Source organism: Cheilinus undulatus, linkage group 4 (genome assembly GCF_018320785.1).
Source record: "Cheilinus undulatus linkage group 4, ASM1832078v1, whole genome shotgun sequence".
Taxonomy (NCBI): domain Eukaryota; kingdom Metazoa; phylum Chordata; class Actinopteri; order Labriformes; family Labridae; genus Cheilinus; species Cheilinus undulatus.
Window position 1 is genome coordinate 25,684,603 of NC_054868.1, and position 21,677 is coordinate 25,706,279.

Here is a 21,677-nt window from a genome sequence, read left to right on the forward strand (position 1 = left end):
GTGGGTAAGTTGTACTGCTAAAATACAATTTAGATAGGTTTAAAGCTGATTTGTGTCTGGTGAATGTTTGAAAACTCGTATTGAGAAGAATAATGAGTATTTCAGTGTGCAGACTAACATGACCACACACCCACATATTCTCTAATCTTAATCCCAATAGAGGCTGGTTGTGACAAACACGTTTCCTGTGAGCTTTTTCTGTTTTTTAAATCATTGCTCAGCTCAGCACAGTTTTAACATAAATCTGCTCCTGTACTGATAAATTATTGTTGTGCTGGGATGTGGTTCTGATTCAGATTCCTTAACAGCTGACGGAGCAAATAGGACTGATAATAAGCTCATTAATACTGCTGAGTAGATACAGTCGCCCACAAAACCTGGAAGTAGTGACATATAACTACGAAAATTAGGATGGTGATTAACATGTGGACATAACACAACATTTATTTCAGCACTGTACAAAAGGACCATTTTGGGTTCATTTGAAATGATCTGCTGAAACATCTTTACACACAACCAGTGGATTCAAAAGATTAAACCACCTGTTTTGCCCTTTTAAATCAGCATGTAGATTTTTTTTTAGCAGCAGCTGCTGAAAGCCAATCAGTTGACTGTGGGGGGCCCACAGCCTGCTTTGGAAACCACTGCCATAGCTACAACAAAACAGATCTTGTAACTTTGATGACCTTAACTATTAAGGTCTTTATTTTGAGAAGGGTTTGTAAGTATGAAATCCCTATCTCCTGGTTATAAGATATTTTCCTGTAATTACAAGCTAAGGATCTCATAATTACAAGAAAATATCTCTTATCACGTGATCTGTATCTCTTAATCATGAGATAAGGGGTCCAAAATGTTTTTTTCTTTGGGGAATGAAACACACTCCAGTAACTTATGTACATATGTCCAGGACATCAGAAATCAGATGAGATGATAAAGTGTCAAATTTCTGCTTCTATTCAGTCCCACAAACCAAAGATCTTTGGTCAAAAGAATGAAAGCAAACTAAACATCCATGAGAACCTGGATTTAGAAATTTGACTGAGCTGTTTAAAAAACATCTTAGGCCTTTTCCACAAAAAAAAAAAAAAAAAAAAAAAAAAAAATTGGCATTACACCCACTGGTAAGCATTTCAGTTTTCCATGTATATTTAACTGTTGACTTTACATTTCTATGATTGTTACAAGCTGGCTAACAGTATCCTATGCCACTCACCATTCATTTTTTCTTATCTAATGAAAGTAGTTTTAAGCTAAAAGACATTAGAACATTGTAAAAACAATTTCAGTCAATCAGTTCAGGTTTTTGATTGCTCAAGCCTTTATTATGGCAGCATAGCATTTGTTTGGTGTCAGCAGGGCCAACCCTGGTCAAAGTGAGGCCCTAATGAGAAATCAGCGTCAAGGGGCAGTACTTCCTGGTGCAGCAGAGTCGTGATGTATGCAAGCAGCGAAAAGACGCTGGTGCTGTTATGGCAGAAGATGTTAGCATGGATGCTGCTAAAGCACCAGTTTTATCAGAACTTGATGACATTTCTTTGTTAAAAGAAGAACAAAGAACAGCAGTGAGTTGTTTTCTTTTCAAAAACGACAAAAGTCGTGTACTGACATGTCTACAGTCGTCATGGTTTCCATTATGCCGCTAACTATGGAGTTAATTTGTCGGTAACAGAACACCTCGGTTTGGGGCTTTGAGGTCACATGCTAATTCAGATCTGTGTTCTAGATCAGCTTACAAAAATGCACAACCTGAAACAATAAAGAGACTTCTACTTTCATCGAACATACTGGAACAATATAGCACTACAGTGTTATCCAGAGTCAGATGATGTTCCATAAAACAGATGTCAGCAGAGGGGACCTCACAGTGATGGCTGCAAAAGACAAGGAGGTCTGCAGGCAGCCGCTTGTGATTGATCAGTGATCAGCCTGCAGTGTTTACATCTACAGGTGAGTTGGATCCCTTAGTATTAATTCACACCGGTGTTTCCTGCCAACAGCTCTTCACTAAAAACAAACTCTAAACACATTTATTGTCACATCCTGATCTCCATCAGCTCCCCTTGTTACGAGCGACACAAAGACAACATCGTTTTTCTTTCATGAACAAGAAGCATAATCATGTTGCCCCCCACTGAAACAATAACAGTGGAAATTAAAAAATGTTGTTCTCCAAAACTCCTCCATGTTAGAGAAAAACAAGCTGAATCACAGTGATTGTTTAGTGAGAGTCTCAGTCACTCATGAACAGAAGGAGGGCAGATGTTTTCAGTGAAGGAGGCTTGATTAGACTGACTCCCCAGTCATCACACATTTTCAGTGGAGATGTTTCCAGAATAGCATGGGAAATGAGCTGTGAATACAACCTAACAACAACAACAAATCTGATAAATAACTACTTTTTCTTAAGACAAACATTTTTGAAGCAATAGAAGTGTTGGAGATGACATTTACTTTATGTGCTGAGCTGTTATGTATATGTTTTTCTGTTTTTACAGAACCTCTCCTCAAAATAGAGCAGAGAAACCCAGTTAAAAATCTTCCTGCTGGAACAGTAGCCTGGAGGCATTTTGAGAGTATTTAGGCTCCTGCTGTGCGGCATATCTGCTCTCACATACACAAATATACGCTTACACATACACACATCACACAGTGTCCTTGAGATTGAAGTCAAGAGGTTCTTTGATGGGTCTTCTACAAAAAAACAGGAAATGCAGCTGTTGGAAAAAAAAAAATTCCCATCTGGTTCTTGAGCAGCTCTGAGTTTGAAAGTCAAGAGCACGACTTTCAGAGGAAGTCAGAGAGCTCTGAGTTCACAGGATGAAATCATATCAGATAGTTTTGATGAAACTCTGGGCTTCAATCTTAGTACCTGCAGAAGTGGTAATTCTTTGACTTACATCCTATTTAGCTGGTTAGCATCAGAGATGTATGTGTGTTGTTATGTGGGCAATGTAGTGTAAGGTTTATTAGTATAGTGTAAACAATCTCCAACCCATGGATGTTACACAGAGCAAGGAATGTTTAGCACAGATTTTCCAAACATCCCAGTTTAATTTGGGTGCTCCACACTAAAACAAAATTATTTCACAAAAAAACCCCCAGAAACTACCAAGATTGAAACTATTAGCCCCCTTCAGAACTGACCTTCTTGTTGAGCCACAGCACAAATTGATGTTGTGCAATGATGTGCTTGAACGTTGTAATGCTCAAAGCTTGTAAAATCAAGTTAAACTAAAGGTTATCTTCCAATTTACCCGCAGTGTTATAACTTCAGTATTTGAGCTGACAAAACAAAATAAATCAGTTTAGATTTGAAAAAAAGAATTTCAGTGCTTGCAAAGCAGGAGAAGGAGACACAAAGTTATCACAGCATTTCCAAGTGTCAAGAACTGGAGAGAGGAAGAGAAAGATTTCAAAAAATCTGGAAAGAAAACTAGTGAGAGATGTGTCTTAAGATCCCAGAACAACTGCACAGAAACTGATGAATGACTCAGCCAAGTCAGGAATTGTAGTCTCAAAGAAAGGCACAGAAATGGACTGAGATGTTAGAGACCAAGAAAAACTCAACTTCTGCAAAAGAGACACCTTCAAGCCAGACTGAAGTATGCTAAAGACACCTGGGGAAAGATTCTGTTTACTGGTAGATTGATTCTTGTCTTCATGATGTTTTTGTTCTTCCATTATGGGGATCATGTGCACTCAGGCTCGCTCGCTTTTCCCCTCTCTCTACCTCAGACCAGACCTATTTAAAGTTATTAAAGAAATAATTTGCCATATGTCTTACTTTTAGAAAAGCTTAGAACAACTATGAGTAAACTAGTTTCTCAGGTCTGACGAGAAGCAACTAAGCCACAACACAACATACAAGAAACAACATAATAACATCAAAGCAAAATGCAAACAGGCTTTTGCAATGCAAGGATGCTTAAACTGTCAACAAAATAAAGTCTGCATGAGTCAAAATGTGGGCGTATTGCAGGTGCATGTACTCATAGTGCATAGAAATACAACAGGTATGCACAGTAAAATGCTGTTGATCTCATAAAAACATATGAAAAACAGAGTCAGGACAACATGTATGGCAGCTTTATGCCATACTAACACCTGCCAACTCCCCAGTTTTTTTTAGGCTGTGCAGGTGGTGAATGCATCCCACAATATAACAAAAAAAAAAGTGACAGGCAAAGCGGGGGCTCTTTGGACTGTGGGGGCCACACACACCACAGGGGCTGCAGGGGTATACAGATGATACCTTTATAGATTTAGTGCCCTTGACGTCCAACCCTTACTTGTCCTCAAAGTGATACTTGGAGAAAAAATCTAAAGAAAACTATTAAAGGAAAATTACACTGACAAAATAAGCAAATACCAAAACATTTCATCTCATATTTTAGCACACAAAGTCTATTTCAAAAGAAATTAAGCTAAATTAAAGCCAGCCTCTCATTCACTAACTTTTAATTAACATAGAATAAATTTGTGTAAAAATGACTCATCATCATACTCACACCTCTGATTTTGAGCCTTTTTGTTGGCTGCCGCTCACACTGATGCACTCCTAAGGAGGAAGAACAGATTTTCTACTCAGGACCTAAGTGCTTTTTTATGAGCATTGTAAATATTGAACACAGGAAGATGGATGAATTGGGGACAAGTAAGGTATTCATTGCAATTTGAATAACCCCTTGTGTTAAATTGAAACCACCTTCAGCTGGTTAATGGGCTGACATTTTTCCCATCATGCTCATGCAGGTCAATGAGGATTTGATGAATCTGCTTTGGCCTTCACACTTGTGATTTATTATTCATTGAATTCGGCTTTAGTCACTGGGATTCTGACTAAGAGTGGCTCTTTCCCACACACACCACAAACACACATATGACATGTATAACATACAGATAATTAGTAATGAATCAAAGAGCTGTACATTGATTTCCTTCACTTCAAAAGAGGTTAATCTGGAAATCACTTAACTTTTTACTCTAACTGAAATGGCTTGTTTGAGGTTTTATGAACTAAGGAAAATATGATAACTGACTTTAGTTTACAAATAAAGCTGTAAATCCCCTGTTTTGATAGTAATAAATTATCTACCTGTCTGTGCAAGAGGGAATAAAACAACTGGAATATTTTGAAACATGCTGAAAAGGGGGACAACGATGTCAAGTATTAGAGACATCAGGACATGAAGGCATAAATCTAGACTGACCTGTATGAACCAGTATGTCTGGCCGATGCAGACTCCTGTAATGTTTCAGTAACAATGTTTGACGGAGCGTTACAGTGTTAAAACATGCTGTGGAAAGACCACACCTGAGAGGCCACTGGGTGTTTGTCGACATCCTCATAACATCAGCATCCTCTCGTTCATACTCAGAGCTGTTTACAGTATTCCTAATTTATAAAAAAAATAGCAGCAACTAAAAGGTAGAAGAGCTTTCAAATGCATGGCAAATAGATTAAATGCAATAACTGAAGGGTATTATTTTAGAAAGCTACAGCAGGAATGCTGAACATGACAGCGTTACACTGATTTTAGCCTCTCTGCACTGCTTCCTGCCCATTTCAGGATTGATTTTTTGATTTCATTGATTCTTTTAGAGGTTTCAACAGATTGGCAACCCCCTATTACATTGACCTCCTGCATTAGCATGCTTCAATTAGAAAACTAAGGTCAGCTAACCAGCTGTTCTTGGTAGTCCCCTGGTCAACACTAGGAAAAAAATGAGGGAGCTTGGCTGAGTAGGATTTCTTTATAGACCAGTACTTTGGTCAGTGGGAGTTGTTATTATAGGTGCTTTCTGAATAAATTTGACCTTACATGTACTCCAAGGGCCTCTTTCGCTTCATTTCCACATTTGTATGTGACTGATGTCTGTATATCTGTAAATATATTGGTGATGCCTCCTAGTGTCCAATACAAGGAAGTTCACTTTCTATGGATGGATAGAAACCTGACAAAACTACCTGTAGCCATGGAAAGAGGATAATACTGCAGTTTTTTTTTTTTTGCCATCAAGTAGCTTGGAATAACTGTGAGGGAATACTGGGAAAAAAAAGGATTAAGATTGTATATCAAAATATTAGTGAAGAGGTTGGCATACCTGGAAAGTAGCATTTCATTACAAGGACATTTAAACAGCCGAACAGCCTTTGCTAACATATCAATCACCCCCCCTCTACCTTTCAGATAATGTGTGCTGAAACACAACATTCTCAGATTTTCCCCTCATGATGTCATAAGGGGAGTTAGCACCGCCCCCAGGTTTGGTTGGCCCTCCCAGCTTGAAAGAAGGTTCTGCACTCCTATCCTGATCCTACTCTCACGCCAGCTAAGCTGGTGCTTAATACTGAGGGATCCAACTCAGCTGTAGATGTAAACACTGCAGGCTGATCACTGATCAATCACAACAGGCCGCCTGCAGACCTCCTTGTCTTTTGCAGCTAGTGCATATTCTTCATCAGCGTGCGTTGCCTTGATCTGAGGTTCTTTTGTCTTGCCAGAGATGTTCAAAATTGTCAAACATTTTAAAGAGTTACTGTAACTCTGTCATGTTGTAAAATATTGAACACGTGCAATGGTTAAGTTTAAGTATTTGTAGAGTTTGCTATTACAAACACTTTTAAAGTGTTAAATATAACTCTATATGAGTCTAATTAACACTGCCAATTTTTGCTGTTTAGTTTACTTTATTATAGAGGTGCAACTTTACCTGACCAACCTGGTCTGTTCTATTGTTGTTCTTGCTGATATGGAAAGATCATAACCTTGCAAAGCAGATGGATATGCCCGTTTCCCTGTTTCTTACTGTTGAATCCGTCTTGCAAAGCTCCTATCTGACCCTTTGGGCCTGGTTAAAAAGTGATAGGACCAATCAGCGCCGAGGGGCAGTACTTCCGGGCGCAGCAGAGTCGTGACTCGTGACGTATGCAAGCAGCAAGAAGAGGCCGGTGCAATTATGGTGGAAGACATTGGTGTGGAAGCTGCTAAAGTGTAACCCGACACGCCAGATGGATTTGTTCCACACATCCATCTGGGAAAGCTTCAATAGGAAACGTCTGAGAAAAGGCAGAGGCTTTGAAAAAAAACTCAGAGTATGATTGGGGGATTGTTCTGTCTGTCACACCTCTACGGGTCAATCAGAGCAAAAAGCATGTGACGTAGCCACTATCAAGCTGCGCATGCGCAACAACCGAGGAATAACGTGAAACATGGCGACTGTAGACATGTAAGTACTTGTTTTTAAAGAAAACAACTCACTGCTGTTCTTTGTTCTTCTTTTAACAAAGAAATGTCGTCAAGTTCTGATAAAACTGGCACTTTAGCAGCATCCACGTTAATCTCTTCCTCCATAACTGCACCAGCCTCTTGTTGCTGCTTGTTTACGTCACGACTCTGCCGCGCCTGAAAGTACTGCCCCTTGTCTGATTGGTCCTGTCCTAACCGATCCCAAACGTTTCAGATGTAAGCTTTGCAAGATGGATTCGCCAGTGAAAAACAAGGAAACGGGCGTATCCATCTGCTTTGCAAGGTTAGCTAAAGTGTAAGTTTTATCAGAACTTGACGACAATTCTCTCTTAAATGAAGAACAAAGAACAGCATTGAGTTGTTTTCTTTTCAAAAATGACAGAAGTCGAGTACTGACATGTCTACAGTCACCATGGTTAGCGTTATGCAGCTCTCTATGGAGTTTACTACACCATAGTGGTGAACCTTGGTAGCAGCTACGTCATGTGTTTTGTTGCTCTGATTGGCCTGTAATGATGTGACATACAGAACATTCATCGAATCACCCTCTGAGTTGTTTTTCAAAGGCTCTGCCTTTTCCCAAATGCTGTCATCTGAAGGTTTTCCAGATGGATGTGCCAGGTTAGAAAGATATTTCTATTTCATATTTCACTGTACAGCTCCTCTGTAGCTATTAGTACTTGAAGTTAACTTTAATTAAATACTTTTTACTTTTACTTGAGTACACTGATAGACCAGTACTTTTTTTTTACTTAAGCAAATTTTAGCCAGACTTACTGTGCTTTTGTTTTAGTACAATAGTAATGTACTTTTCCACCTCAGTATACAGTCTCTCTGAAATCCACGACCAAAGATCACATTTTTTTCAGCGTACTTACGTCATATGGATGAAGCTATTGTAGAGGGGAAAAGGTTTCACAGGCCATAGGAATTAACAGACTTACAATTAACTTGTACCCTTGACCGTACGTACTATGTGGAAACAAGGCGTACCTCTATGACTATTCTAAAATAGAAAACACAAGTAAATCACAGCAAAATCACTTCAAAGTGCATTTATAACCTTTTTATAAGTGGTAAAGTGTTGCTTTTAAAGTGATGCTTGATGATGTGCTCTAGGGTTTTAAAGTTTCTCTGCTAAAAACTGCTGTCGGATGCCTTTGAAACTGGGTTATAAATGCAATAAAAGGCTAAAATCTAAGGCTGACAGACAATCAATAGGATGAAGGTCACAGTGTAAACAAATCTGTTAAAACTACACTGTGTTAGTAGTTCATAAATGTGTCAAGTGTTATCAGTCTATTCTCATGATTTGTTCAGGTTTTTATTATTTCATCAGTTTTTTGCAGTGATGTTTTGTTTTTAGCCTGAAACTGAATTGTTTCCCAGATTTCTGGATTGAAGCTAGAAAGCATCAGAGTAAAAGATGAAACTTGATTTTACTTTAGCTGGAGTCGTTTCACCTTTAATGTCAAGCCAGTGCAACCTGATCATGATTGCATTAAATATTTTGAATCTCAAAAATAAAAAAAATAATAAAATAAAAAAAATACAAGCACAGTGTTGACTAAAGAGGAATAATTAAAAATCTAAGAAATAAAATCTGATGTTTTCTGCTCTTGTTACTGACAGCTTCAACCACTGCTTACTTTTGGCTAAATTAGAAATAAATAATCAACCTTTTTCTGCCACAGCTGAACAGACGGATCAGAGTTCAGATGAGAGCGAATATAAAAGAAGGGGCAGAAACTTAAGAGAGACTCAACTTGGACAGACATGATGCCACTGTGTGAAGAAAAGACAAGATAAAAAAAACACCTGAGCACTTTGATTCATTCAGATTTTTTTATTTTATGGTTTTGTTTTTCATCATAAAGCCCACAGGACTCTATAAAAATCCCACAGAGAGCTCTGAAAGCTTATTTATTGAAAAATAATCTTGTACCCTTTATCTTTGTCCTCTGCCACCCCCCTACCATTTTTTCCACGACCAGAGATGATTGCATTGACCGATGTTGCCTCAGACTTGGGGTTCGGTCTGATAAATGACTCTGCTCATCATTGGAGGAGGGGAGAAAGAGTGAGGCAGATAACCTGGTTGTCCATCATCCTTTGTCCAAGTGCAGAGAGGAGATTGGATATTGACCCGAGGTTGCCTTCACCAAGCAAAGATATTTGAAGTCTGTCATGAAGTGACAGAATAATCCAAAAGCTGCGTTTCTTTGCAGTCACTGATTTTTCAAGTGGATATTTTCAAACTTAAGCCACTTAGTTTTTCATGTGACGCAGTTGGAAAAATGACGTGGTTAGTACCATTTCACTGGTCAGCTATTGCTGAAACTTTGAGGGTTAATGTAAATGTCTTTCCCCCTCGTCTTAATGCCCCCTGGTGTTATTGCAGCCTTGTTCAGGGAAGTCTAACTGCATTAGATCTGCAGTTGGTTAGACTGGAACAGCTTTAATAACAACTACAGTTGACTGAAATTCTCACCTACAACCTTGCAGCTATTCATGCCTCCGCTCAGCTCTAATAAACCATGCATGCCTCATTCTCATCATTCTATATTTACCACTGTGGGAGGAAGCTGCCTCTGCACCATCAGCTCCTTTGTAATATCTCCACACCTGTTCAAGCCAGTGAGTGCCCCCTAATCTGTGTCCTATTCATCAGTGTCTTTCCCTCACCTCTCCTGTCATTATAGACAGTCTCTACACAGCGCCACCTGGCCTCGACGAAAGTCTCTACAGGGGCAAAGACGTCTATATTTGGGGGAGTGTCCAGCACAACTGAAGAGGAGGGGTTCCCGCTGGAGACCGCATTCACGCCGCAACACTGAGAAGGCTGGGAGGATGTGGTTGATCTCAGAGTCTACAACCTCGCACTGCACCTCCAACCTGAGGGGTGAAACAGAGGAGAAAATGTCGGTATATGCACCCCAAAATAACACTTCACTGGATGCTATCACAGGGGAAACATCCTTCGGTTGTTTTTCAAAGGTTAACTTAGAAAATAGAAGTAATAAAAGTTATTCTTATTTGAGATGGGTAACAGGAAGGTACAATTGGCATAACCTCAAAATAAAAGGAATGTGGAGACAGGAAAATAGCAAAATTTCACCCCTTTCATCTAACTACAGATGACAATTTGAAAAGAGAGCAAAGAAATTTAGAGAAGAAGTGACAAGGAAGTTGGAAAAACTGTGTGGCAGGTATAAGATGTCAGTATGAAGAAGATAAGTTGCGTCAGTGAGCGAAGCTGAAGTAGGAAGAGGAGAGAAAGATCTGAAACAAGGGGAGCAGCACTGTAAACTAACACAGAGGGAATGGAAGTAAACTCAAAAGATACTCAGAGGATGAAACGAGAGGAAAGAATGAGAGCTGAAAGCAGCAGCAGTAGATTGTTGGGAGGAGAGACTGAAACACCGGCAGGCTTTCAGTCTCTGAGCTCCAGAACTGGCAGTGTCTCAAACTTTCATTTCTGGTTCAAGTGGGTAAAATTTGTACAGTAAATTTAAAAAAATCATGTTTAAGCTGAGCTCTTGGTGTCAACTTTAATAACAAAAAATATCTTTCCAGGCATTGCAGACATACACTGCAAGTTTAGATGCTTCCGTGGGGATATTAGGTTGTAAGACAGTTAAAAACATGTAAATAGATCCACAACTACAGCACCACGGTCTTGAAATGTTAAAAAGATTTTAAAATGGTCTGACTATCTATATATACCAATTGCATACATATGCAAATATTTTTTATTTATGGCTGAAAAGTCAATGTGTTTTTGCTCCAAATGCAAGAGTAAATGAAAGTCATCATTATTACTGCAGAGTGCTTCTAAGCAGGCTGTCTTTTTGTACACATGAGTTTTAACACACTTGCACCACGCAAGATTCCCACATGTGTAAGGCCTGGCAACTGTGTGTGGTAAGGGTCTGCTTGCTCACAAATCAGACTCACGTGAGCGCTGCACAATAAAGCACAGCCCTGATTAGCTTGAGACAAGGGGGCAGAAATCACTGGAAAACTGAGTTCATGCAGAAATTGTATGTCAACAGCAGATTATTGAGCCTTTTGGGGTTGATTTGTAATCCATTCTGCCATGATTCCATGATTTTATTGCTTCTGCCATGGGTGAGTTTATCAGGAAGTTCAACTCTGCGGTAACCCCGCGCTGCTTGTGTACATTGTGTGACCTAACTGCTAAGCCATCTGTGTCAAGAAAGTTAAAGAACTTTTAAGCAATAAATCAGTCTTAAATTGTAGTGTTTCATGCCAGCATGGGACCTGGTAGATCATTATGGAGACGGCCTGAAAGGTGCATAATGGAGAGATAGGGTTTATGATGTGGCCTTTGTGTCATTGTTGTTTTAATACATAGCAGTAAAACTCACAATAATTAGCAGGAAAAAAACAAATTTAAGGCTTGCACTTTAAGGATTTTCATTTTTGATGGAAAATTAAATAAACTGTTCTCTTGTGCTTCTTTGCTCCTCTGTCTTTTGTAGACAGCATTTTGACCTGCTACGGTCAGGCTAAGATGTTGAACTGTTACCAAAAAACATGACTTAACAAGAGTCCAACTTAAAACTGCTGCTGAGAAATTCAATACCCATATCAAAAACTATCAACAAATGCCATACATAGTTGGAAATGGGCCCCCTACTGCCTAGGTAACATTTCTCTGGGTTATATTGAAGGAGAAATGTACACGGCTGAATAAAGGTTACATGTTAGAACTAAAGCGACTCACCCTCGGAGGGCCTCCTTGTTGTTGATGAAGTGGAAGTGAGCAGGTTCACAGATGAAACCAGCTGTGCTGCACGCTTCTACACAGGACTGGCCCTCTTGAGAGACAAGCAGCCTGAGGGAGCTGAGTGGAGGCCAGGCAGCGGGAGCAGTCACGTTGGACGCCCAGCCGACGGCCGTGGTGTTGGGAAGGGGCACAAATAAAGGTCCTGTGATCCTGCTGCCTCCAGCAGACCCAGGTCTGGAGATGTTTGCAGGAATAAAGGAAGGCTCAGGGGCACAGAAGTCCTGGAAATTACACATATGTACCATTAGTGCAAGCATTATACAGTACAGTGGTAGAGGAATTGTTAAAATTTAAAGCTGTTCTTTTACTGATTAACTAAGATTGTGTCTTCTTAACATTTGTGGTCAGAATGAGGTGAAACATGGAGAAAGGATAAATTATAGGTGACAATTTTCTAAATATTTCTTTAGATAAGAAAGTTGCAACTCTTGTTCATGTGATACATAAAACTGCAAGACACTATCTTGAGCAAATATGAATTGTAAAGTTTAAATGAAGCTGATATAAGGCCTTATTGGAGCCTGTCACTCAAACCATGTCCGTTTTAATATTTAAAGAACCAAAAGTTCCCGTCTTTGATTCTCTTTCATAATATTTCCTTGCTGAGTCATACCAGATGAACAGCTATAAAAAAGTTAGAATGAAAGAAAAATTCAAATAGAAGAAAATCTCCTTTTCCTTCTGACATGTCATATTAGCTTCATTTGCACTGAAGGTTCCTGAAGAAAAGGGGGCAAAAACAATGTGAACTTGACAGTGAGGGCTCTCAAAAGTCGTCATGACATCCATGTTTTGCATTTTGAGGGGGCTTTACTTCACTAATGCTGTGAGCTATAGCTAGTTAAAGGTTTTTTGATATGCTGCATGTCACTGCTACTGACCTACTACACCCACCTACTCTATTTAGATCAACATTACAAAGGTTGCAGCTTTAAATAATAAAAATTTACATAATTATAATTATTAAAGATAACAGATAAAAAAAATCATGAAACCAGAGAGAATGAATGATGAAGTATTCAAAACTGATATTGTGTTTGGACAGGAAACAATCAGGCTCAGTAGCTGAAGGTATGACTACTGTAAATGGACTTGAGCCTGTGTGATGCTTTCTGGTGATCTGACAACTTCAAGTGCTTTTTTCACCACAGATCACACTTCACATTCACACACTGATGGTGGAGGCTGCTATTTAACATGGACTTGAGTATTAAATAATCCCATTCGTACACATCCAGACACATTCACATACTACTGACAGCAGTGGGAGCAATTTGGGGTTAAATGTCTTACCCAAGGACATAACGACATGTGACTACAGGAACCTTCTGTTTACCATGAACAGCTGTGGTGCATTTCACATGGCGACAACATAACTTACAAAAAAAGTTCTGTAAAAATAACATAATGTTTGATTTAAAAAGCATTTTCTCCAGGCCATTGTTACTTTAATTGCAAATGCATCAGTTGTGACATATACATTTTCTCCAGTATAAAAGAAGGAGTGAATTAAATAACTGCAAATACATACATCTGTTGTAAAGGAATGTAGTCAATTTGATCTAATAATATCTACCTGTTTTAATTGTTTTTATCTATTCTTATCGTTTAGATGTCTATTCTAGATATCTCTTCTTAATATTTTGTATGCTCCTCTGGCCCTTATGTTTCCCTTTATGTAGAGTTCCTGTGTTACCTGGATTCTTCTAGTTTATTCTGGTTTTTAATTTCCTTTTTCTTTCATTTTTATGTTTCTAGGTTTTAAAAATGGTTTGATGATATGTTCCTGTGTTTTTATAATGCGTCTCCTGGGTTATTATGATGTTTGGTTTACAATGTTGGCTGATATCTTTATTTGTTTCTTCTGTTTTCTGGGGTTTGTCATTCTTATTGTGTTCTTCTGCTTGCGTTTTCATTTGTCGTGTTGGATTTTATTAACTGTGTAAATACAGTAGTAGTTTCTATGTCCCAATCAGCTGCCAGTCAGGGCAAACAAAGCTGTAGAGAGACACTGCAGGCTGTGGGACATTTAGAGTGGCATTATATTAAAAATGTGTCTTTCATCCCAGTCCTCCATCATCATCATCATGCTCAACCTTCTGCTCTCTCCCCTTTTTCATCCCTCCTCATTAGTGTCAGCAGACCCTTTGCTTTGGAGCCAGAGGGCCCAAGCATGGATCGTAATGAGAATTAGCATGTAGATTACCTAAAAATCTACATGCGCGGAGTACAGAGGCACTGATACACAAGCACTCACAATGCTCTACGTAAATGCACACAGTGATAAAATACTACACAGAGAAGGGAGTTTAACAGTTCCTGAAAAGATGGTCAGCATAAACAGAAAAGGAAAATCTTGCCTTAAAGAGAAAATGTTGCATTTGTTTTATCCAGAGTGTTAAACCTCACCTGATGCTGAATGTAGGCATGCACTCTCTCCAGCATCCCCTCACAGGTGTACTCATAAGGCAGATATGGCTCAACCTGAAAACCACACACAAACACAGATCAAAGCATATTATTGTTTCAGTATTATTTTGTTATCATTAGAGCCTACTTTTTTATGCCATCACTTCATTGTTAGTACTAATTACAATAAATTGTCTATTTCCTTGTTAATTGCAGCTGATGAATGTTTCTATTGTCAGATTTCTGCAAGGCCTAATCACTGTGTGTCACTGCTTGGCAACTCATTAGACTTTATTTGCATACCAATAGATCATCCCTGCTGTGATGTGTTGGTTTTACAACTAAAGCACAATTTTAATTGGCTTAATTAGAGATAAGCTGGAAGAACTGCATATATACTGTATGTATACTGTGTGTGTACTCTCTTAGCTTATACCAGTATGTTCAGTACACACTTACTAACTGTCTAACACTAATCGGATAACTGTAAAATGACTTCAACTACAATGTAAGAATTCATCCAAATTCAATTAGTTTATTTGATAAACTGCTCTCTGTTTCTCATATCCTAATTAGAAATCAGCCACACTCCATAGACATGAAAAAAGGCTTCTTGCTTGACTTCAAAGAAATTGTTACAAAAGAGAAATGGATGGAAAGAGTTTTCTCTAAATTTTTCTCCTTGGCTAATGGTAGACGATCGAAGTGGTTCGTCTTCACACCCAAATGCAAAAAGACCTGCCTTTGTAAATGATACACGACTCTCTTAATTGCATTTCCAATCTGAAAATCAAAGCAGCCGACTGTTAAGCCATGTGTGAAATCAGACTTGGCCCATTTCAAGTGAAAAGCACTGAGAAGCAAGTATGCAGGGATGATGCAATTTAAAAAGTTACACTGACTGCAGATCTGATCAAAGCTTTATGTTAATCTGCTTTGTAAGATGGAGCGGAACATAAACACTTGGACAGGAGGGCTCCGTGACATAACAATGAAATTTGTCTAACAAGCCAACAATCCTTTGGGTTTCAAAGAATATTCAACAAATGCAAATGCAACAAATCTGCCAAAAGTCTATGAAACTTTTCACTAACTGAAAACTACAACTTTTGTACAACTTTGAATTATAATTTGACCACAGGTTGTTTTAAAAAAGAGCAAAGGACTGAAAATTAAATGAAGACAGAAAGAAGGGAAGGAGGAAAGAAAGAGAAATCAAAACAAGGCTGAAAGAGAAGGAAAGCCACAAAGAAAGAGATGAAGAAAGGATTTATTGGAACATGAGGACTTGTCAGCCAGCCAGAGATTGCTTTGTCCTGCATGACTGAACCTGAGCCTCTGCCACACACTAATACACACACCAGCTCACGCGAACACAAACACACGAAAAGTGTGCATGATAAAATGTATCTTGGAGTCAGTGGCTGTAATTTGAAAGTAAAGCTCTTTAATCAGTGAATTTTCAGTTTCTCTCCTGTTGTGTTTATTTGTTTGTTTGGATTAATTTGAGAGGAATTTCATTATATGTGTGTATGCGTTTGTGGGGCATTGTGCCTCCAGTGGAGGGTGACGGGGTCCATCAGCTCCCTCTCAGCGGTCTGACAGGGCAGACGGAGACGGAGCAGTCAGCCGGTGCTGCTGAACTGTAGCTTGTCTGACAACACAGACAAGATGCAGAGAACAAACACACACAAACACCCAAACACACATGCAGATATACACAGCTATCACTGCGGATATCAACTTTCCTCTAATCTCCATGCACACAATTTCTAATCTGCTAAAGGCACAAACCATTATGAAGCATTTAAAAGATGATGCAGACAGCTGTCTTCTTACAGCACATCATCCCTCAGCGCCTTTCCTTTTGGAGCATTTCTCTGACTAAATGTTTCTTTTAAATATTAAACATAATTAACAGGATTTGTGACATGGAAAGTTACAAGCCTTATGGCATGTCATGAATCATGTGATGACGTTTGGCAGCAGTATCATGTACTAAACATGTTTTTGTTTTTTTTTCACTCAGATTAAAAATATCTAACCAATTTCAGCCACCGGCAACAAAAGTTGTTGAAGTTCATGATTGCCATTTCCTTTCTCTAAATAAATCACCAAATGTTGTGCGAGCTTTTTCTCTCAGTGATAGGAGTAGACACCTTGGGACACAGCCTTGAGGAAAAAAACACAAGGCTCTATGTACTTCCAGTCACATGGCGTTGTTGAATTCCTGACCCATTTTATCAAGAGCTGAACAGTGACAAATGTTCACAACAAAATCCCATTTTCATATGATAATGACGTTTTTGTGTCTGATAATTGTATACAGTATCAACTTAATCACAAAAGTATACAGAATAACACAAGAAACACAAATATATCATCAGATCAGTGTTAATTTTGACAGCTATTATCAATTTTATTCTTAGCCTTTGATTTAAATGCCTTTCAGTTTAAGTTATATTTTACTCATTTCTACCCTCTACCCGTTTCAGTCTAGTTTTAGTCTATAAAAAGTCCTCACAGTTTAGTCTTTACTTTTAGTCCAAGCATTTATTCTCTTACCTGAATCTGGAACCAAATCACTGTAGTGAGTTCTATGCACCCTGCCACACCTGGGGTCCCTGCTTTCTACTGTGGAAAAGAGCTACAGATGCATTGTATTTTGACAAATTTACTCACACTGAAGAAATATCACGGATTTGAATGTCTCATGAAAACTAAATTATATTTTAGCCTAGCTGTAGTTGTCTTGACAAAAGCTAAAATCACTTTTAGTCTGTTTAAGTCATCGAAGGCCTATCTGGTCTTTCTCATGGAAAAAAGACTGTCGATGAATATTTTCAGTCATAGTTTTAGTTGATGAATTAGCATGGCATCAGATGTATGCAATTTCTCCAAGTGGCAACTACTATTACTTGTGGGCAAATATAATTTTACAATGCCAAAGATTGCACATATTTTGCTCATCTTTTGTGCTAGAATGATGTACTACAGCTCAAATTTACCCAGAGAATTTAACCCTTTATGAGGTACCATAAATATTTCAGTGTTCAAAGGCATTTTTATACTTACACTCAACAAATTGCTGTAAATTTATGAGGAAATTTCAACGGTAAGATCCTGTTATGTTTAAAGGTGATATATTTTACCCTTTTAAGACTGAAAACCTTCAGTGTTAGATTTTTGCATGTCTAAAAACCCCTCTGTTTCAGCCCTTCTCAGAACAAACCGTTTCTGTGTCTGTGGCTTTAAATGGTGATTAGCTGTCTGACGCCGCCCCTGACCACACCCCTCTCAGGAAATGGATGCAGCTGTTGTGATATTACAGACACTTTTTTTTCCCAAAGTTTTGACTGGGATTCAATCCATTAATCTCCCAGACCGTAGTCAGCAGGGTAACCCACTGAGCTATACAGCATCTCAGCTGAGTGGTGGACCCCTGGTGAGGTCACTAGATGTAAAATCTGAGAACGGCTTTTTCAGCACACATTTTCTGAAAGGTGGAGAAAGAGAGGGGGAGAGGGAGTGGATTTTTCTGGTACTTGAGGGGATTGTGGACAGGCCAGGGACACATATTTCTGTTAGAAAAGCCTGAAAAAGTGATTTTTGCATAGTATGTCCCCTTTAAATAGAGGACAACCCTGTATAATAATGGTTTATAACACTATTTTACTGTATTATTGCTTCAAGGAAAGAAAACAGTAATTTCTTGTATTTTTTGCATTGCATTTTGGGAACAAGAAGATGAGAGCACATGCTCGGAAGGAGAGTGGAGTTAAGTGGCATTGTTATCCAACCCCAGCCTAACAATAAACAAGTGAGTGCCTTCCTGCTTTGCTAGTTAGAATAGGCAAAAAACATCACTTACTAAGTTTGAAGTCATTTGTAAGATTAGCATTAGCTAAAGTTTGACATGACACACAAACACCGCAGGAACACACAGTGAGTAAATTCTTTGCCAGCTAACATTAGCTTGATCTTAACAGTTGATAAATGGGAAAACCCCACAAAACATTTTCTTGTAATTTCAAATGTTGATAGGGGTTTTTATATGGGTCTTCAATGCGTTGAGACATATTAATAAAAAGCAGCAACCTCAAAAAAAAAAAAAAAAAAAAAACACAACTTTTCTGCAGCATAAATTGTACGTGTTGTTCACAGCCATGTAGATAATACCGAATAGGTCTGATCAGTTATTGTCATCACGGGCACACACTGTACAGGGCTGAATGTTTTTTAATGGCTCTGTTTGGATTGTGTGAACGCTATGTGTTATCCATAGTTAGACGCCTACTGACATGATCAACAGGTTGGCGCTAAGTAACTATGGGTAGATTGGCATGTGACCCCAACCAGCCTGCTCGGCCCTGACCCGTGTAGCTGGTCTAATGCTGATTTGATGCCGATCAGACTCACAAACACACACACAAGCTGTTCTATGTGCCACATAGCACACAACACGCAGACACTAAAATGGACAGCCACACATACAAGCAAACATGTCGGCTGTGTAGAAGTGAGGTGCCCACCAGCAGAGGAGAAAAAGGTTCGACATACAGGAGGAGAAACACAGAACACTCTGCACTGGCTCCCTCCTCAGCTCTCCACCTCTCTGCTCATGGCTGACTGTATCATAGACTGTTTGCGTATGCGTGTGCGTCCTCTAGCTGTGTGTCTCTCTCTCTCCCTCGCAGCCTGGGGGAGTGCAGCACGTTAACATATCTAATTAATATCCAGTTTATGTGTTAACTGATAGTATTTGGTTATGGAGGGATACTTGAATGATAAAAGCTCAGCATATGAACTTTATTACCTCCGCCAAGGAGGTTATGTGATCGGGTGGGTTTGTTTGTTTGTTTTTTTGTTTGTTTGTTTTTTTGTTAGCAACATAACTCAAAAAGAAGCAGATTTTGATGAAATTTTCAGGAAATGTCAGAAATGGCGTAAGGAAAAACTGATTAGATTTTGAGAGTGATCCGGATCACTGTATGGATCCAGGAATTTTTTAAAGGATTCTGTACTATTGGGAGATAGGGTTAATGGCGGAGGGCTGTGCTGTTACCACTTTACACCAGGAGATGGTGGACATGAGTAACTTCATGTCCACCATCTCACATGGGGATGGATCCAGTAATTTTTTTAAAGGATTCTGTACTATTGGGAGATAGGGCTAATGGCGGAGGTCTGTGCTATCTGAGTGCTTTTCTATTAAAAAAAGTTTGACCTGATTTGAGAAGTAGCCTGCACTTTGCAGGAAATATTATAGATTAATATCGATTATTAAAGGACATAAACATAATTACCATTCACTGAGGCCTCGAGAGACAAAAGAAGACAGGCAAGAGTGTGCAAGTGATCATTTCTTCAGGAGTTAGGGACATTCCAGCTGAACCGAGTGAAGCAGTAAACGTCTCTGTTTCTTTGATTGATCAATTAATGAGATAGAATAAACACCTTGTCATAAAGAGTGTTAATAATAGCTGCTTTAAACTTTCTACAATGTGAAAACTGAATTCAGATAATTCATTTAATGTATTTTTGCTTTTGTTCTAATGTTGTTTTTTTTTAATCTTTACAGAATCCTTGCAGTTCCTGTCCGGCAAGGAAATTCAGAGGGGTGAACCTTAGAAAGCTGACCTTTTTGCAGGAGCTTTTGGCAAAACAGCAGCGATACTTAATACATACCTGTATGTATGTTCAATTTCAATAAAGAGACATGGTTTGAGAAGACACTTTGAAGTTTTATTATTTGTTTTGACATTTTAAGTTGCAGTTTCAAAGGCTATGTTTATTTTGTACATTAAAACATGGTGTTTATAACATGACATGCAAGGAGTAATTTATCAAATCACTAGGTTTAGAAAAATAAATATATTGTCAATTTTGCTAGAAGGAAATGAATTCACAGCAAGGTGTAGTATTTTGCTACAATTCACTGTAAAATTCTGCAAATATACTTCTTAAGAAAAAGTGTGAATAAACGGTAATATACTGCTAATGTTCAACAGTATTTTCATGTTAAGGTTTAAAATATCAGCTTTTTGCTTATTAAAACAGTAGCAAACTGTAAATTTCAGCAACAGCAATATACCGTTAATTTTACAGTAACTTCCTGGCAACCCTACTGCCAGTTGTTTTCCATTTTTTAACAGGGGGATTTTCAAAGAGTGTGGGTTTGTCTTTCCTCCTGGGCAACCCAACAGTGCAGTGCAGTAGTTTTAGTTAGCCCATAGCTGCTAGCAAACACGTCAAGACAAATCTGGACACGTAGGAGTAAAATGTGGCAGTACTTATCTTAGATAACTAAAGATCTAATATGTAGCCAGTACCAGTACCAGTACCAGTACCACTGGCTGAATTGCACTGTTTGTTAAAGCTAAAAGGGCTGGATCATGATAAATACAGTGAGGACACTGTTGTTTAAAAAAGGCTAGAATTTAAATAAAGTTTTGACCAAAATAAAAAAGTCTAATTGTGACACTTTCATAAAATGGCATCTGTCTGTACCAACAGAGCTAACTCCTGAAAGTTTTACACATCGAGGAGAAAAGGACAAAGGAATTTCTGTTGATTGTTGTAACTTCATACATAGTCTTCTTCTTGTTGTCCACATTTAGGTACATTTTTGGTGAAATAAAAGTCCTATTCGCAAGGGATTTGAATTTCCTGGAGACCTCTGGTAATTTGTAATAAATCACAAAGGACGTCCGTGTTTTTGTCCTGTAAGAAGTGACCACGTCCATAATTTGCGGAGTAAAATTCCAGGGCAGATAAGCTACCATAATTCAGCACACACAGGGGTCCACAGTCAGTTCTAATACCATGTGAATCGGCATCTCTGTAATTTGGGGTGGTAATTTTGTTTTTACAGTCCATGTGGCTTTTTCTGCTCCTTTTTCTGATCTAAAAAATAACAGAAGCTACAAAGGAAATTGCAAACAAAGTTTTGACACATGTAGGTTATAAATAGTGCTTTTCTTTCAGTTAATTTCAGCTTATGTGTAAAAATGGCTTTATTTTACTTAAATTATTAATTTAAACTTTGCTGACCAAATGTGCATGCACTCACTGCTGCTCTGCTTCCCCCAGTTTCTGTTTGAAGTGCCTGACCATACATCAGTATTTTTTATCTCCAACATTTTAAGCATTTACGAATTGATATGTTTCCCTTAGTATTCACTGGTAAGGCTGCAACAGCC

General features: G+C 38.6%; 1 protein-coding gene across 1 annotated transcript in view; it reads right to left on the reverse strand.

Annotated features, from left to right (window-relative positions):
- Positions 1 to 9,200: 9,200 nt before the first annotated feature.
- Positions 9,201 to 21,677, reverse strand: part of LOC121507973 (alpha-1,6-mannosylglycoprotein 6-beta-N-acetylglucosaminyltransferase B-like) — a 187,880-nt gene continuing 175,403 nt past the window's right edge. The window contains exons 16-18 of the mRNA XM_041784406.1: positions 14,476 to 14,550; positions 12,004 to 12,287; positions 9,201 to 10,148 (exon numbers count right to left, since the gene is read on the reverse strand). Coding sequence (XP_041640340.1) covers positions 9,950 to 10,148; positions 12,004 to 12,287; positions 14,476 to 14,550 — 558 coding nt within the window. The 3' untranslated portion in view covers positions 9,201 to 9,949. The remainder of the gene's footprint in view (positions 10,149 to 12,003; positions 12,288 to 14,475; positions 14,551 to 21,677) is intronic.